The sequence below is a fragment of the Dreissena polymorpha genome, chromosome 1 (assembly GCF_020536995.1).
Source record: "Dreissena polymorpha isolate Duluth1 chromosome 1, UMN_Dpol_1.0, whole genome shotgun sequence".
Lineage (NCBI taxonomy): Eukaryota > Metazoa > Mollusca > Bivalvia > Myida > Dreissenidae > Dreissena > Dreissena polymorpha.
In genome coordinates, this window is record NC_068355.1 from 186,019,230 (window position 1) to 186,036,303 (window position 17,074).

Consider the following 17,074-nt stretch of genomic DNA (forward strand, 5'->3'; position numbering starts at 1 on the left):
ATCAAGCATACGAAACAAGAGAGAATGGCGTGAATGGAATGTATGCGTATCGTTGTGTATTTTTGTAATCTTGTTCTCCAATCTGAAATTTAAATATATGGAGATCATCGTATTTGCTAGTAAGGTAATTCGAAAATTGAACACGTATTCTTCCCAGTCGGATCCGCATCCCATCCCTTACATGCCCATTCATTTTGTCCATAATATTCACATCACTCATCTTGTCTAGCACTCCAATGGTCACACTGGACATTGGTCGAATAATCATTAAAATCGTTTTATAATCATGCTTGTAGATGATTTTTTGCAAGATTAACATTCCAGTATCTGTGGTTTTACCATTTAAATTACACTAATTTCAATGCCGAAAAGATCGCATTATGATACTGCAAACTTTTATAGCTATTTCAAGCCTTTCTTTCTCCTATTGCAAACTTTTGTTATACTTTTAACGATCGATATGGCTTTTTTTCCCATTAATTTCAATAAAAGGGCATGTCATACGAATGCAGGCACCAGTACAAACATCGTTTTGGCAGCCATATTTCGACAAAGCATTTTCGACAAAAGCCCCATATAACAGAAAACGCAAATTTAAAGTTCATTTTTTAACTTAGATAGATAGATAGATAGATAGATTTATTTCGGCATAGGAAGAATATACACAGTTCACAACATAACATAGAATAAAATAATAAGCAATTATTAAAAACTATATCATGTACAATAAACTATGACATGCTCACCAAACCAAGGATAACACAAAAAAGAGCAAGCCCTTATTTCCATTGTGGTCCTTATTATTGGTGGCATGACAAAAAGAGGCAGACCTTAAACATAACTATGTTGACCTTAAACATAACTATGTTCATAGTAAAATAATTATTTAATGAAATAAAAAATATATATCACCGTTCAAAAGAGATCAAACTAATTATCACAGTAGTGCTCAGAAAATATGACAGGAGCTGGAAACTAAGATCAATTGATAATGTTATCAAATACTGCAACACATAGATATTTTGACAGTTGTAATTTGATGATATGAGGTATCATGAATTATCTAAATTAAATATATTGCTAAAAGGTATGTTATGAAGTATGAACTAATAATTATTAAAAATAAAAACCTAAGATGAAGCAAAGACCTATTATATCTATAGGTCTTTGGATGAAGTTAATATCTGCTTATTAAAAGTGAAAAGATACACATATATAAAAAATTAAATATTATTCATTAAATGACTTTAAATGGCAACCTTAAAGCCTTCTAACCTGTTGACCTCTGTGAGTGACTCAGGTAAAGAGTTCCAGAGTTTAATGCTGTTAAAAGAAAAGGATTTGGAACCATGACATTTGACCTTGGGTAAACAATACCCCAGCAAACAATCTATATGGGACCCATATGGGTCCCATGTGGGCACCTATATGGGCCCCATGTGGGCTGCCAACATGGGACCCAGATGGGAAGTGCAACCGGGCTCCAAATGGGTCCCATCTGGGCTGCCCCATGCAAGTATATGGGGCAGCCCAGATAGGACCCATGTGGAGCCCGGTTGCACTACCCATCTGGGTCCCATGTTGGCAGCCCACATGGGGCCCATTATAGGTGCCCACATGGGACCCATATAGGTCCAACATGGGCATCCCTTTTACTCAATATGGGCTACATACAGGCAGCCCTTTTACTCAATATGGGCTACATAAGAGTAGCCCTTTTTCTCAATATGGGCTACATACGGGCAGTATTGTTCTAAATATGGGCTACAAACTGGTAGCATTGTATTCAATATGGGTACACAGAGCCTGTAAAATTTTGGACAACACATTAATGGAAATTCAGGTTATGTTAGAAATAATATGTAGGCTGCAAACATGAAATACTGTGTTCAAATTGAACATCAGACAAAAGATTCTTGTACATGTACTTCCAATTTCATTTTTTTAAATGTTTTATCTATTTCTTCTTGCTGGAACAGAGCAATATCAAAATGTTCAAGAGCTAAATATCATTATCCTGCAAGAAATACAAGGTTTTTGTTAAAAGACTTAAAAATTTATTAAAGTACTCTCAACTTGTATTCACATAAAGTATTACACACATATACATGGATACATACATACATAGCAGGAGGATCCCACGTTAACTATTCTACCAGAGAATTATAAAATAATATGGTGATTCCTAACTTTTTGAATGTAACATCAGCAAAAATATTTTACATGAAGTTGCTAACGAAAACATGTTTCTATCTAATGTTCTATCCGCATGGAGTAATGTTACTCATAATCTATAAACCCAAACCAACAGTAAAACTATTTCATGGAACAATAAAGACATAACTTCAAGCAATAAGACGTTTTTCTATAACATTATATATGTTGACCAGTTATACAACTATAGAATTCAGGACTTCTATTATTTTGATATTTAATATATAATACATATACAGAATACCTTCAAGTATTTTCCTGATGTACTACACATTACTCAAAAGCATACCCATGCATATTAAATCTTTGACCAATACAAATAACACACCATGTACTCAAAGAACATTTGTAGAAAACATCTGAGCTCCAGATAAGGGCCGTACAGACGTAAATACGGCTTTTTCATGAAGGCTTACGCATTTATTTTTATGAACTGGACGTACAATTACGATTTTAATATCCCTTTTACGCATTTACGAAAAAAATCTGGCCGTACTGATACGTCGGTGTCAGCGCGGCATATTTGTTGGTCTCTAACCTAACGGCCTCTTTCATTAATTTAAATTACCGAAAAGTTGTAGACTGGGTTCCAGTATTATTATCTATTCTGTGGCGTGATTTCCGGTAACTTGTAAGCCCGTCAAAAACAATATGTCTGCGAGCATGGAAGGCCGGCTTAACCGAAAGCGGTTCAAATAAACACTTTGTTGTTATATAATGGCTACATACGGTCGTCTAACCATTCTGACATTCAATCTGTAAGCCCAGTTGAAGTGTTTGCTTGAGCGTTTAACTGTAATAGTTGGCATAGTCTATGCCAACTTTGACAGTTGTCTGCTAAAGCAATGATTCTTTTGAGATGAGACAGTGACATTGGTGTTCATTTACTTAGCTTACAAGTTGGCTTGTGTTTTCTTGTCAAGCAAAATAAAGTTATAGTATTTAGTCATGAGTTTTAATGTGTAGTTGTATTTGCATCATAATTCAGAATGGAAAACCTAATAAAGTAACTGTTTAAGAAGCAAAATATATTTATTATAATTGCTGCAAATGTTTCTGTAAAGTAAGGTATACACCCATCAATATCCAAGAACACGGGTAGTACAGTACTACCTGTATTTTTGGATATGGTAGTACAGGTACTAATTGATTTTCAGCGTTACTCCTTTTCTTTCTGTCAGTGGCAATACCGTTACTAATTTCACAAATCCTTATCTAGAGCTTTGAAACATACTTGCAAGACTAAACAAAATATTTTATAAACTAGAAATTAAAAACCCTGCAAAAAAATCCAAAACTCAAATAAATGGCAAATCCTTTTTCGAGAACAAGTCCATATTATTATCTTTGATATCTTCATACATTCTAGTGTTTTTCGTAATTGCACATGATATATATATATATATATATATGTCTTTTAAAACCTTCAAAAACTGGAATGCTGTTTCTTCTTTTGCAAAGGAATATATACCATTTCATTTCCAGATAAAAAAAATTGTATGCTTTCTTAGAAGATGAGCCTTAAAGGAATGGTTTAGGATCAATGAAGAAAGAACTGTCAATTACATTGACAACATTGCTTAATATATTTGATAAAAAAGCTTGAACTATGCAGCAGTCCTAGAAAAGATGGATCGTAGCTTCATCACCAAGATGCTCTTCAAACTCATCCATTTGCTCAAATGTTCCAATTGGAAGACTGATGTTCTCTGGCAGTTGCATTGGCTCGTCATCAGTAGCTGACCTAGCCAAGAGCCGCTGCAGCATCCGCTTCGTTTCCCTGTTCTCGTCTCTGATTGTTTCCAACACCGTTAAAATCTGTGTAACTGCATCTGAAGACAGAGTAAAAAAGAACTGTACCTAAAATTATGTTGACAATAATATAAATCACAGCTGGGTCTTATATAATTATATCGGATATGTGCCGATATAACGGCGGTGGGCCCGATTTGTCCCAACAGCTGTTGTACGGCTAGGGCTGATTATAGCAACTTGCACCTATATGCCCGTCAACGTCAATTTGTTTCTTTTATTAGTAGAAGTATGTATTATTATAGATCACTAAATGACTGTGTATTTTATTTATTTTTTCAGTTGGATTATCTGTTAACATCATTTATTTATGTAATTAACTATCATTTAATAAGCAGTAATTCCAAAACTGAAATTATTTTAAGTTAAAATTACAAGCACAAAAATTAGTTACTTTGTCCTATAAACTGGGAAGGCTCTTCAGCTGGACTTAATGGGAGTGACCGGCCTCTGTCATGCACTGCTGGACATTCCTTGTAAAGACGATGTTGGCAAACCAGGTGGTGGTGAATATTTTATTTTCTGAAATAAATTTGTACAATTAACATTACGAAATTAATTATTTCCTAATACACAGACTTTTAAAATATTCTGCAAATATGTGTTTAAATAATCATTAAAATTTGTCCACAGGCAGACAACCTTGGCTTGTGTGCAAGTAATCAAAGACCTATAAAAGACATTATATTATACGTTTCAATTAATATTATCAATGTATGAGATATGTAAGATTCTCATGCATTAGCATGATTACTAATTTAGTGTTTCATTTTTTCAGACATGCGCCTGTCTGCTATAAATAGTTTGTATTGAATTTTAGGCAGAATCAAGTTGAATTAAGCAGTTTAACTAAGAGATTGATCTATGGCGATAAACGAACGTTACGACTTACGTCGCGAAAATACATGACAAAGGCAAAGCGATGAAGAAATCTAATAATATGCAATTTAAATTATTAAACACACAGGCATTCATTGAAGTAACAGATAAATAAATAATGCGTGATCAGCAATATATATCTGATTTCAAAAGAAATATATAATTACGTGTATAATATCACAATTTAACAACTTACCGTTTCGAGTGTTTTTGTTTTGAATGTTTTCGCGAGGCGGAATTAACATCTGCGCATGCGCATATTATTTAAATACTTTATTTTTCTGCGCGATTATTCAAATTGAAATTATCTCTTGAAAATAACTTCATATTATTCATAGTATATACATTATTTAAAACAAAGCCATATCAAAAACAGAATTTTCAAAAAAAATGTGCGCCCGATAGCTGATTTTGTCCTTTGTTGGGCGGCCCAAATGGGACCCGTATGGGACCCATATGGGCTGCATATTATTTGCCTATGCATTCATTTTTATATTTTTGGGTAAAATATTAGCAGTTGAGATCAAGTTTGTCATACATATGTTTTAAGAAATTAGTTTTTAATCAAATAAAAGTTTATACCTTTTTCCTGATAGCGCAATAATATGGGACCTATATGGGACCCTTAAGGGCATTCCCATATGGGCTAACCCATATAGGTCCCAAATGACTCCCATTTGGGCTTACCCATATAGGTTTGCCCAGAAACAGCCCGGTAGCTGATTTTGTCCTTTGTTGGGCGGCCCAAATGGGACCCATATGGGACCTATATGGACTGCATATTATTTGCTTATCCATTGATTTTCTATTTTTGGGTAAAATATTAGCAGCTTACATCTAGTTAGTCCAGCATACGTTTTAAGAAATGAGTTTTTAATCAAATAAATTCAAGTTTACATCTTTTTCATGATAGCGCAATAATATGGGACCTATATGGGACCCTTATCGCCATTCCCACATGGGCAGGCCCATATAGCTCCCAAATGACTCCCATATGGGACCCATATGGGCCGCATTTTATTTGCTTATGCATTGATTTTCTATTTTTGGGTAGAATATTAGCCGTTTAGATCAAGTTAGTCCTACATACGTTTTAAGAAATGAGTTTTTAATCAAAGAAATACAAGTTTACATATTTTTCCCGATAGCGCAATAATATGGGACCTATATGGGACCCTTGTGGGCATTCCCATATGGGCTAGCCCATATTGGACCCAAATGACTCCCATATGGGCTTACCCATATGGGTTTGCCCAGAAACAACCCATATGGGACCCATATGTGCATGTTTGCTGGGACCCACCCTTTTTACTAAGCCTAGTGCTGTAATTATGCATAGAATCTTGGGAAACAAAGTGTTCACTCAAGTAATCTGGAAAAAGGCCATTTCTTATTTTGAAGACATGACATAACACTATTTGATTTACTCTCATGTGAACTGGTAACCAGTTGAGGGACTTAAAGTGAGATTGGTCAATATGAACTCTAGAATCAAGGTCAAGAACAAACCTAATTAACTTATTTTGACAGGTTTGTAACTTATTTCTTCAAGACTGAGTTATACTATTATACGAAACAGAACAAGCATAATCATAATGACACTGAATCAGTGACATTACAAGAAGTTTCTATGTATGCAAAGTAAGGAAATCTTTCTTACGATAAAGGAATTTTAACCTAGAATTGGCCTTTTTCAAAAGAGACTCAGCCATTGAGCAGAACTTAGAATGCAATTGACGTGATAAACATACTGCAGAAACATGTGGATATTAGAAATAGGCACATAATACAAGCCTTAGATTTTTAAATGGCTTTTATTCAAGAAGAGAAGAAGAACTCTTTAGAAATTACGCACTACGGAGAGATACTCGATGTTTTAGTTGAATGTAACCTAAGATGGCGCCGTTTGACAACGCATTTAGTGAACGAACTTGACAAATAGATTTAAGTAAGGAATATAAAACTCATAATGTAATGACAAAGGTGAATATGTGTCTATAACATCTATTTATATAAAATAGCTATATATTTACGATGGTCTGATTCATACAATTACTATTTCTCAAACAAATGAATCGTAAACTTTACATTTTGTCAAGACAGATGAATGAGTTGCTCCCCTTTTCTTCAAGTATCGTTCGGTGACCTGGGCCTAGTATCACGAACATACTTAAGTCGATATTTTGACTCAACTTTGAGATTTTGCTCAACTTGTGAGATGAGTGTAAACGCCTTGCTCAAGTTGGTGATCACGAAACGTTTTTGAGAACTGAGTCAGACTCATCTTTGAGTTTGAGCAAAAATAATTGAGCAAGCGTTCTACCTGTCTCAAGTTATAAAGCAGTACTTTCCTTGATCGCATTAATTGTTTGAGAAGGCGTCAGCTGATTGAACGCGTTTTTGCTGACCGAAGCAACCTGCTAGAAGTCTTATCGGCCGAAGAGGTCAGAGAAAGATACAGATTTTGTCCGGAAACGATTCATTTCATCGTGGGAGTTGTATTCAATGACTTGGACACAACGACAAGTCGGTCATTGCCGGTGCCAACTTTGCTGTCAGTGTTGACAGCTCTCCAATTCTTTGCGACGGGCTGTCATCATCTACTGTGAACAGCTATACACGGCGTGTCAAGATGTTCCTTGGGGCGAGTGATCAATCGGGTGACGGATGCTCTATGTCGGCATATGCATCAGTTCATATTTTTTCCTGCTTCTGAATACGACAAAGCTAGAGTAAAACGAGAGTTTTACAGCATCGCTGGTAATTTCCTTTATTAGATTCATTTGTATAACAGTTGATTGGTTGCCAAGTAAACATTAACAGGAAGACAACTTTCCATCTTTGTCTAAATCCCATACAAAAAAGTTCATTTAGTGTCTTTATTTTCTTAGAAACATAGTTGAAAAACTGTTACCCAAAGTCGTGGACTGGAAAATACTAAAACTTATTTATAATTTAATCCTAAGTTTGACATTTTAACTATATTTCAGTAATTAGAATTATGTGTTTTAAGCTGATTGTGTACAATACACTATACGCTATATGTATTTGTTATTATGGAGCATACATGGGTATTTATGTTTTCATTATTGCGTGTATGTATTTGACGATGCGCTGTATATATGCTTTACTCATAAATATTTAAACCCATTCAAATAACTTAGAATCAAAACCCAACGAAGCAACTTTGTGTGCTGTATCGGAAGAAGGAATACACTTGCTGTTCTGTTCAGTATCTTCCATTTAACAATACAGTATACTTCAAAGATAACACACATATCCTTCTATCACATGTTCATTTACTTTTTACAATTGCCAATTACTGTAAACGACCTGCGATTTTCCATTTATTTATTTATACAAATGTTAAGGGTTCCCCAACGTTCTTGGATTCGTGGACTGTACTCATGTCAAGATACGAGCGCCAAAACGGAACGAAATGGACTTCGTAAACAGGAAGGGATATCACTCCGTAAACATTCAGGTAAATAATAATAAGTTCCAGGCAACTGCTTATATCAAACATATGTGAACAAATATATTTATACGAACAATGTCGTTATCAATACTTTTTTTTCAGATGATATGTGACCCGCAGTTCCTCATCACTGACGTTGTGGTGAAGTGGCCAGGCAGTGTCCACGACAGCCGAATATTTAGAGAGAGTTCTATCTGCGCCAAGTTCGAGAATGGTAATTATATGTTGTTATAAAAAAACGCTGATTATTGCACACACACTTTTTTTTTATAAAAACATTCTTTCACACACTTTAATTTATTCAGGTCAGCTTGATGGGTTACTATTGGGAGATTCCGGCTATGCCTGTCGGACATTTCTCTTGACTCCTTATCTGCATACACAAACGCAATCACAGGAAAGGTAATTATTCTTGTATAATTATTAAAACGTTAATGAATTATTTTTATTCTACAACAAATGTAACATTGTTTTATTTCGCTATTATTTACCAATTATGAATATCATGATTGTAAGTAAAAAATGAAAATGTAAGTGTTCTCTATGTCTCCTGTAGTGCATGCTCCGCATTTATTTGCTTTCTCATTTTTTTTATATTTTACTATGCTTTGCTTCTGCTTGAGTTTTGTAACTGATTTGGTACATGTAGTCTTATTTTTTTTTTATCTGAGTTGCTTTTGTTATATATATATGTTTTATTCGCCTAGCTTAATATTATTTATTATCATTTGATTGATGGTTTTGTGTACCGGTATGTTCTTTTGTTTTATAACCATGTAGGCTATGGTCATTTTAGCCAAGAGAATATACAATTTCAGAATAATTAAAGATACTCTACCTAGTTGCTTCCCTTGACAATCATCTTGGTATTAACAAGATGTGTTTGTGAAACACAATGTCCCCCTCATTGAGATACACATGCATTTCAAATATAAAATTGCTAGCTTCAATATTGCAGAAGTGACATTACATGAACCGCCGCGTCCAAAATCATGCAAACGCCGCGTCTGGCGGGATTTTCTTAATCTCCCTCCAGGTCAATCACCGCGGAGTATGGAGGAAAATTGGGGAAAACGCGTGGAGTGTACTGTACAATTATTCTTGTTACTATTTGGTTTTTCTTGTGAGTACAAAATAAGTTTTTGTCGTTTGTCAATAAATTCGATTGATCTCTTTTCACAATAAAAAGATCCAATTATTTACGTAAATGGAAATACTTATACTACAAAATCAAAAACAACAACTTTAGTGATATTATTGAGTGTATTTTTTAACTAGATAGCACTGCTTTCCGTCAAAAATACATCATTAAATGCAGCCTTGTCTTACAACTGTTAAATATCATAAAAACAACAAAAATGGAATTATATAAATATAATTAATCCTAAAATTCATCACATTTATTTATCATAACGATTAAAAATATTAACATGAAAAATAAGTCTTTATTGATATGTGTTTATGTTTTAATGTCTGTGGAAAACTTATAAGTAGATGTACATTTGTACTTAAACATTGTACTTAACCCATTTATGCCTAGCTTCTAGAAAAAAGGCCTTGGCAAACAGTGTAGAACCAGATGAGACACCGCATGATGCTGCGTCTCATCAGCGTCTTCGCTGTTTGCTTAAAGGAATTTCTGTAAGAACTATTCTAAATATAGAAATAAATATACTAGACATTCCTAATTTTGGAAATAAATTGATCCATTTTAGAAGGATGGGAGAAGTTCACGAGGCATAAATGGGTTAAGATAATCTTTCAGCAATACATACCACTGTATAATACAAGAATCACCTTCAACACCCATAAATAAAACCATGAACACGAGAACACTATTACAAATGAGTAAAGTAATCCAAATGGAATGTGAATTGATATTGGTGTTGTTTTTTTAAATAAGTTATTATTATCAACAACAACAAATTATGATCATATATCAATCACGTGTTTCTTTGAATGTATTATACAACACAGCTAATTTACAAACTTTACCTTTCACCTAACAATTTAAAAATAAACAAATCAACAATTTAAATAACAAATCCATTTTTATGCCCCCCTTCGAAGAAGAGGGGGTATATTGTTTTGCACATGTCGGTCCGTCCGTCCGTCCACCACCCGCTGATGTAAAACATACACATGGAAAATTTAAACAAATGATTCAAGAAATCCAAATTGGAATCAAAATCATATTATTTGAATTGATGTTTTTTTTTTGTTTTTTTTTTAATTAGTAATAAAACAAATGAGCATTTATAAAACAAACTATTTTTTAGTTACAATAAACCCTTCCCGAAAAAGTGTGTAAAATGCGCATTTAATGCGCATAAAACGCAGCGGTATTGGCACCGTATTATTCACTTTACCAAGTGCATTTTTCTGTGCAAAAAAGTGTGTTTTTTCTGCATTTTTCTCTCAAAAAATACACTTTTCAAGTGTATTAATGCGCTTAAGTGTATTTTTAAGTGTATTTAAGTGTACTAAAGTGCACTAATACGCTTCAAGTTTATTTGTTCCCCAGAAACTGCACTTCACAATTAACTTAACAATACAGCTAACTTTCACACTTAACTCATAAATTAACAATCTAAATAAACAATCCAATGTTGTTGTTTTTTAAATCTACACGAAATTAGCAATACTTAATAATGCTTGATTGCGTATTTAAGTATTCAGCGATCAACAAATATGGTTGATTGTTTGATTGGTCATTGTCGTCTTGGGTACTACTTAAATGAAACCAGGGTACTCTGTAAGTATACTTAAATGTAACCCAGGTACTAAAAATATACTGCAAAATACTTGGCAAATTAAGACTACTCGATTTTTATTCCCACCCTTAATCAAGTGTCAAAAAACGCGCTAAGCAATACGAAACAAAATTCTCTTTGAACAAAACCTGCCTCAACATGCTGTTTTGAGTATGAGTTTCGATAATATAGAGACAATTTAAAAAAATATTGACATAGATATGGACATTATTAATTTGAAGAAAAAAAAGCCAATAAGGTGCAATTTAGCCTTAGAATTTCCCGATAGGTTCAATTAATTTTCCATACCTGGGGTACATTTAAATATACCCGGGGTACAATTTAGAATTAAGTAGTACCCGAGCCGACAATGACCAATTGTGCCTTAATAATGTTTTAATATAAATAAATCTTTTAAAATCTTGAAGAAAATATTTTGTTGGAAATTGTTCTGCTTGAACAGATGATTGCTCATGACAATGAATTGCATCTGATGAATTATGAAAACATTTCATAACTTAAAAATTTTAATTATGCACAATATCTATTCTTGCGTCTTACAGAATTACTGTTGTGATGTTATATGTTTCATCTATATATTCATTAAAGTTCAAAATGTATCTAGTGATCTTTTGAAATCATATCTTTTCACAACTCTTGCAATTCTTTGTCATGAGCAATTTTTTGCTCTAGCAGAACAATTTCCAGCAAGAGACGTTTTTTTCCAGACTGTACAGGTCTTCCTCCACAGCTTTCCTTGCTCTCTTTGATACTGAAATGTAATTAATGCATTAAAAATCATTAGTTATTAAAGAAAATTCCTATGTTTTTGTTTAAAACATTTACCATTCAATTTAGCATACATAAAGCATAGTTTGTATTGCTAAATAATCATAAAATTATGTTGGTGTGTATCTAGTGAGCTAGATTATTCTGAAAAAAAATGCAAGCTGAGTCATGAATATTAGACCAAACAAGAGATGTGTTTGTCAGAAACACAATGCCCCCTACTGCACTGATTTGATTTTTTTTTTACCTTTGACCTAGTGACATAGTTTTTGAGCTCATAAGACTAAGTTTTAATTATTGCCAAGATTTCATTGGGTCAAATGTTCTGACCAAGTTTCATAAAGATTGGATAATAAATGTGAATTATATAGGTTTTTTTTCGAACTCAGCCCAGATATCATTAGCTCAAATATTCTGACAAAGTTTCATGAGCATTGGACAAAAATGTGACTTCAAGGGTGTTAACAAGGTCTTACTCTAGCCATATAAGGAAAACTGCTCGCCCCCTGGCGGTCATGTTTTTCAACAGACCAGAACCGTTTTCGAACTCATTCAAGATATTATTAGGACACATGTTCTGACTAACTTTCATGTAGATTGGACAATAAATGTGACTTATAGTGTGTAAAGAAGGTACATGTTAACGACGGACTACGATGCACGGACAAAAGGCGATCACAATAGCTCACCATGAGCACGTTGTGCTCGGGGGAGCTAAAAACTAAACAAACGCACAATATATCATTATACAGTAGAATTGCAATAACTTGAGCTGGCGATTTCTCAAAAACTGGCGATTATTCGAGCATTAAAGAAAGTCCCTAGCATTTTCCTTTAATGTCTATATAAAAATACCCGCGATAACTCAAACATGCGATTTTCGATAACTCGAGGTGAAGTGCCGGTCCCTGAAAGGCATTTCACACCTAATTAACTGGCAATTATTCGAGGACGCTTTCTCGTCTGGTCGGTGCTAAAAATATTCGAGTTGTGAAAACAGCGCAATCAAGCAGACAAAAGACGCTCGATAAGGTGTGAAGTAAGTTGCAGTTTGAGAAACACTGCAAATTGTCATCCTTTGAGAAGCAGATCAAAGCTACACAGTTTTAATGATAATTAAATAATTACCAGCAATCGATAATTATCGCGAAACGTCTTCCGCCATCAGTTCTGGGAAGCTAATGGGTTGCGACATTCTTCAATCCTTGACTTTGCGCAACACAAGTCTGACTAATGTACATAAAATGCAAAGTGTGTAGTGATTATGTTGTTTTTAGTGTGTGTTTTTTTCATGGGCATGTATGTACCTTGTGTGCTTTTTTAAAAATAATTATGCTACATGTACAGTGAATATTGATGATATATTTTTGATTATATATATGTGTTTTGTGTGTATGTTGAAATAATTAAATGAATTTACGATCATCTTAATTGTTTTGTTTATTATACTGTAACATTAAGCGATTTTTACAAAGCCTTTTCTTTCTCTAGCACCGTCTTAAATGTAAATAAAGCGTTTGCAGTCAGAATTTAGCATTATCAACCGAGACAGTGAAAACAAATAATACCATGGATTACTCGAAACCTGCGATTACTCGAGCATCGATGTCGGTCCCGTGCTTCCTCGAGTTATCGCAGTTTTACTGTATTACTTATCAGCAGGGATCATATTTTTTTCGGTTTTGTCTGTCCTAGACTGTTTGGGGTCATGAAAGACCGATTGAAAATCCCAAACAGTCGGTCCGATTCTGTTTGCTAAAATTCCCATGTCATGAAATCGATTACGCAGTACACATGCTAGCATACCCTAATTACATTCTTATCTCGATTAGGTGTGATAAACCATTCACTGCAGTCTCTAAACCGGTCAGGACCAGTCAAGAACACGTCAGCCGACTAGTATCAGCGTATGACCCCAAACAACGAAGATTCGCACGGTTGTGTATTAGTCAAGCGTGAATAACCCAGTGTCAATATCAATTGATAATTTCACTGGCTTATACTTAGCACACTAATCGGTCCGTAATGTGTGCTCGTCCACGATAAAATCGTTGACAGTTACTTCGGAGTTTAAAACCTTGATGTTATCCTCGTGGAAATTGTGCATTTCATGCATGATACAGTCAGTAAACTTTCATATAAACAAAGAAGAAAATCGGTTATATTCTGCAATAATTGTGGGCGTACCTTATACACTGAAAGCACGCGCTGTAACTAAACAAAACATGCTGATACATTTTCCACCAGTGTAATAATCCGGCAATAAATGAATGAAAGTTGCGGTTTTGATTGACAGAACAGCCGAAAGTTATTTTTATGGGCGTAACTTCACATAATATAGTAACAAAAAAAAAAATATACAGTGTATAAATCTTTAGTAAAAATCGTGTTAGAATCGAAATAATTTGTGTACTTTATTGTTTGTTGTTGAATAACCCACGACCGGAAGTTAAGATGCGTGTTTTTAATCATTCGTGCTTCGCACTCGTGATTTAATCCCTACGCTTCTTAACTATCGGCCGTGGTTTATTCGACAACAAACTATAACGGACACAAATTGTTTTTCAACTATTTGATTTTATTATTGCCAGTAGCCAACCTACGCACAGACATTTGTGAGATTCAATGCATGTGTGTAAGCTATTATCGAGTCGACAATGATTTAAAACATTGGTATAGACTTACACAGATTAATAATATTGACAACGATGAAAAGTCAGATAAAACAGTTACCGAAACAACAATGAAATAGCTAATGATAAAACCAAAACTCGTATGTTCCGTTTAAAAAAAATGCTTAAGGCAATTTAACTTGTACATTATTATACCCTCTTCATGAATGGCAAAATCAATGGTATATATTTTAACGTAATTTGTAATAATTTCGGATACAAATTTTCTGACACTTTTCCCCCATTTAAATCCAGACCGATTGATGTTGCTGGAAAATATGATCCCTGCTTATCAGGTGCATTAAATTTAAGAAAAATATATAAAAAAATATCTGATTTACTTTTGTTCCTTTCCTTCATTTTAGAGCTCACATCAGCAGACACCTTTGACTGGACAACAGAAGATGTTGATGTCGGGGGATCTGGATAACAATTTCGTTGTTGTGTTATTTAAAATTTTGAATGCTTAAATGAATATGTAAACTTTTGTAAGTATGTACTGGTACTACTGGTTTTTCTAACCGTACCCAGGAAACTTGATTATGTTCGTGTTGTACTCATGTATTTCTGTGTCAAGTACTGGTTCTACCCAGGAACATGACTTTATTATGTTGTAAATATGTTGCTAAATTAATATGTATACTTTGTAAGTACTGGTACTGCTGCTTTTACTAACCCTACCCAGGAAAATTACTTAATTTATTAATACATTCAATTAATATACATTCATAATAAGTACTGGTTCTACCCAGATTTTTTTGTCTGAAACCATTAAAATTATTACACACATCCGTGTAATAATATTACAGACACCCACTTGTTGTTATCAGTTTTGCCTTTAGCTAAGCAAAAAAACATTTCAAACTTTAAAGTTTTTATTTTATTAATTGAATACCTGATACAGTCCTTACAGCTTGATTCGAAATGGAACTTTTCATCTCGACTGAAATTAAAAATTAAATAATTAGTGATTATGTTTTTTTGCTACTTCTGCATGGTAATAGACTTAAACGGAATGTATAACATAAAATAGAATGCACAAACTGGCATATATTTGAACGCATTAACATCAAAACTTAGAAATGCATTCATATCAGGTGATGTGCTTTTAATATTTCTGTTTTGTATCCATGGGATTCTGTAATAATAATAACTTAAGATGTATTAAGAAAAGATCCTCATTCCTAAGAAAATGTGATATGATAATGATTGCTAGAAAATTGCGAAATCTTTATATGTTGAAAGTTTTACCTGAATATTCACCCACTGGAATGACATTTTCAGTGTCTTCATATGTCTTCAATGATGGCACCACTGATGATGATTCCCCTTTAATACAAATTTCATTAAATAAACAAATATTCAATTGCATTAACAAATGTATATTATGTTTGTAGAAATACAGAATGTAGTGTTTATATCAATAGCTATCTAGCTTTGTACATGTATTTATCCCATCATAATGCAAGCATCAACCAAACTCACATTTTTATGCCCCCCTTCGAAGAAGAGGGGGTATATTGCTTTGCTCATGTCGGTCGGTCTGTCAGTTGGTCGGTCTGTCGGTCCGTCCACCAGGTGGTTGTCAGACAATAACTCAAGAACGCTCGGGCCTAGGATCATGAAACTTCATAGGTACATTGATCAAGACTCGCAGATGACCCCTATTGATTTTGAGGTCACTAGGTCAAAGGTCAAGGTCACGGTGACCCGAAATAGTAAAATGGTTTCCCGATGATAACTCAAGAACGCTTAGGCCTAGGATCATGAAACTTGATAGGTAGATTGATCATGATTCGCAGATGACCCCTATTGATTTTCAGGTCACAAGGTCAAAGGTCAAGGTCACAGTGACCCAAAATAGTAAAATGGTTTCCGGATGATAACTCAAGAACGCTTAGGCCTAGGATCATGAAACTTGATAGGTAGATTGATCAGGACTCGCAGATGACCCCTATTGATTTTGAGGTCACTAGGTCAAAGGTCAAGGTCACAGTGACCCGAAATAGTAAAATTGTTTCCGGATGATAACTCGAGAACGCTTAGGCCTAGGATCATGAAACTTGATAGGTAGATTGATCATGACTCGCAGATGACCCCTATTGATTTTGAGGTCACTAGGTCAAAGGTCAAGGTCACAGTGACCCGAAATACTAAAATTGTTTCCGGATGATAACTCGAGAACGCTTAGGCCTAGGATCATGAAACTTGATAGGTAGATTGATCATGACTCGCAGATGACCCCTATTGATTTTCAGGTCACTAGGTCAAAGGTCAAGGTCACGATGACCCGAAATAGTAAAATGGTTTCCGGATGATAACTGAAGAACGCTTATTCCTACGATCATGAAACTTGATAGGTAGAATGATCATGACTCGCAGATGACCCCTATTGATTTTCAGGTCACTAGGTCAAAGGTCAAGGTCACGGTGACCCAAAATAGTAAAATGGTGTCCGGATGATAACTCAAGAATGC

General features: G+C 34.3%; 1 protein-coding gene and 1 long non-coding RNA gene across 4 annotated transcripts; one reads left to right on the forward strand and one right to left on the reverse strand.

The window, feature by feature from the left end:
- Positions 1–3,155: 3,155 nt before the first annotated feature.
- On the reverse strand, positions 3,156–5,159 carry LOC127864254 (uncharacterized). The gene is made up of 3 exons (XR_008041647.1): positions 5,102–5,159; positions 4,421–4,548; positions 3,156–4,046 (listed from the first exon to the last, which is right to left on the reverse strand). It is a non-coding gene; the product is annotated as an uncharacterized LOC127864254 (long non-coding RNA).
- Positions 5,160–6,795: 1,636 nt separating this feature from the next.
- LOC127864238 (putative nuclease HARBI1) lies at positions 6,796–15,332 on the forward strand. Of its 3 annotated transcripts, none has more exons than XM_052403934.1 (5): positions 6,796–6,888; positions 8,277–8,389; positions 8,486–8,597; positions 8,689–8,785; positions 14,963–15,332. In XM_052403934.1, exons 2-5 carry the CDS (start codon positions 8,345–8,347, stop codon positions 14,985–14,987), a joined length of 279 nt encoding a protein of 92 aa, XP_052259894.1. In that variant the 5' UTR covers positions 6,796–6,888; positions 8,277–8,344; the 3' UTR covers positions 14,988–15,332. The 3 variants fall into 3 exon arrangements, with proteins under 3 accessions (XP_052259894.1, XP_052259892.1, XP_052259893.1); XM_052403932.1 differs by lacking the exon at positions 6,796–6,888 and adding an exon at positions 6,913–7,665; XM_052403933.1 differs by lacking the exons at positions 6,796–6,888; positions 14,963–15,332 and adding exons at positions 6,913–7,665; positions 9,342–9,914.
- Positions 15,333–17,074: the final 1,742 nt, after the last annotated feature.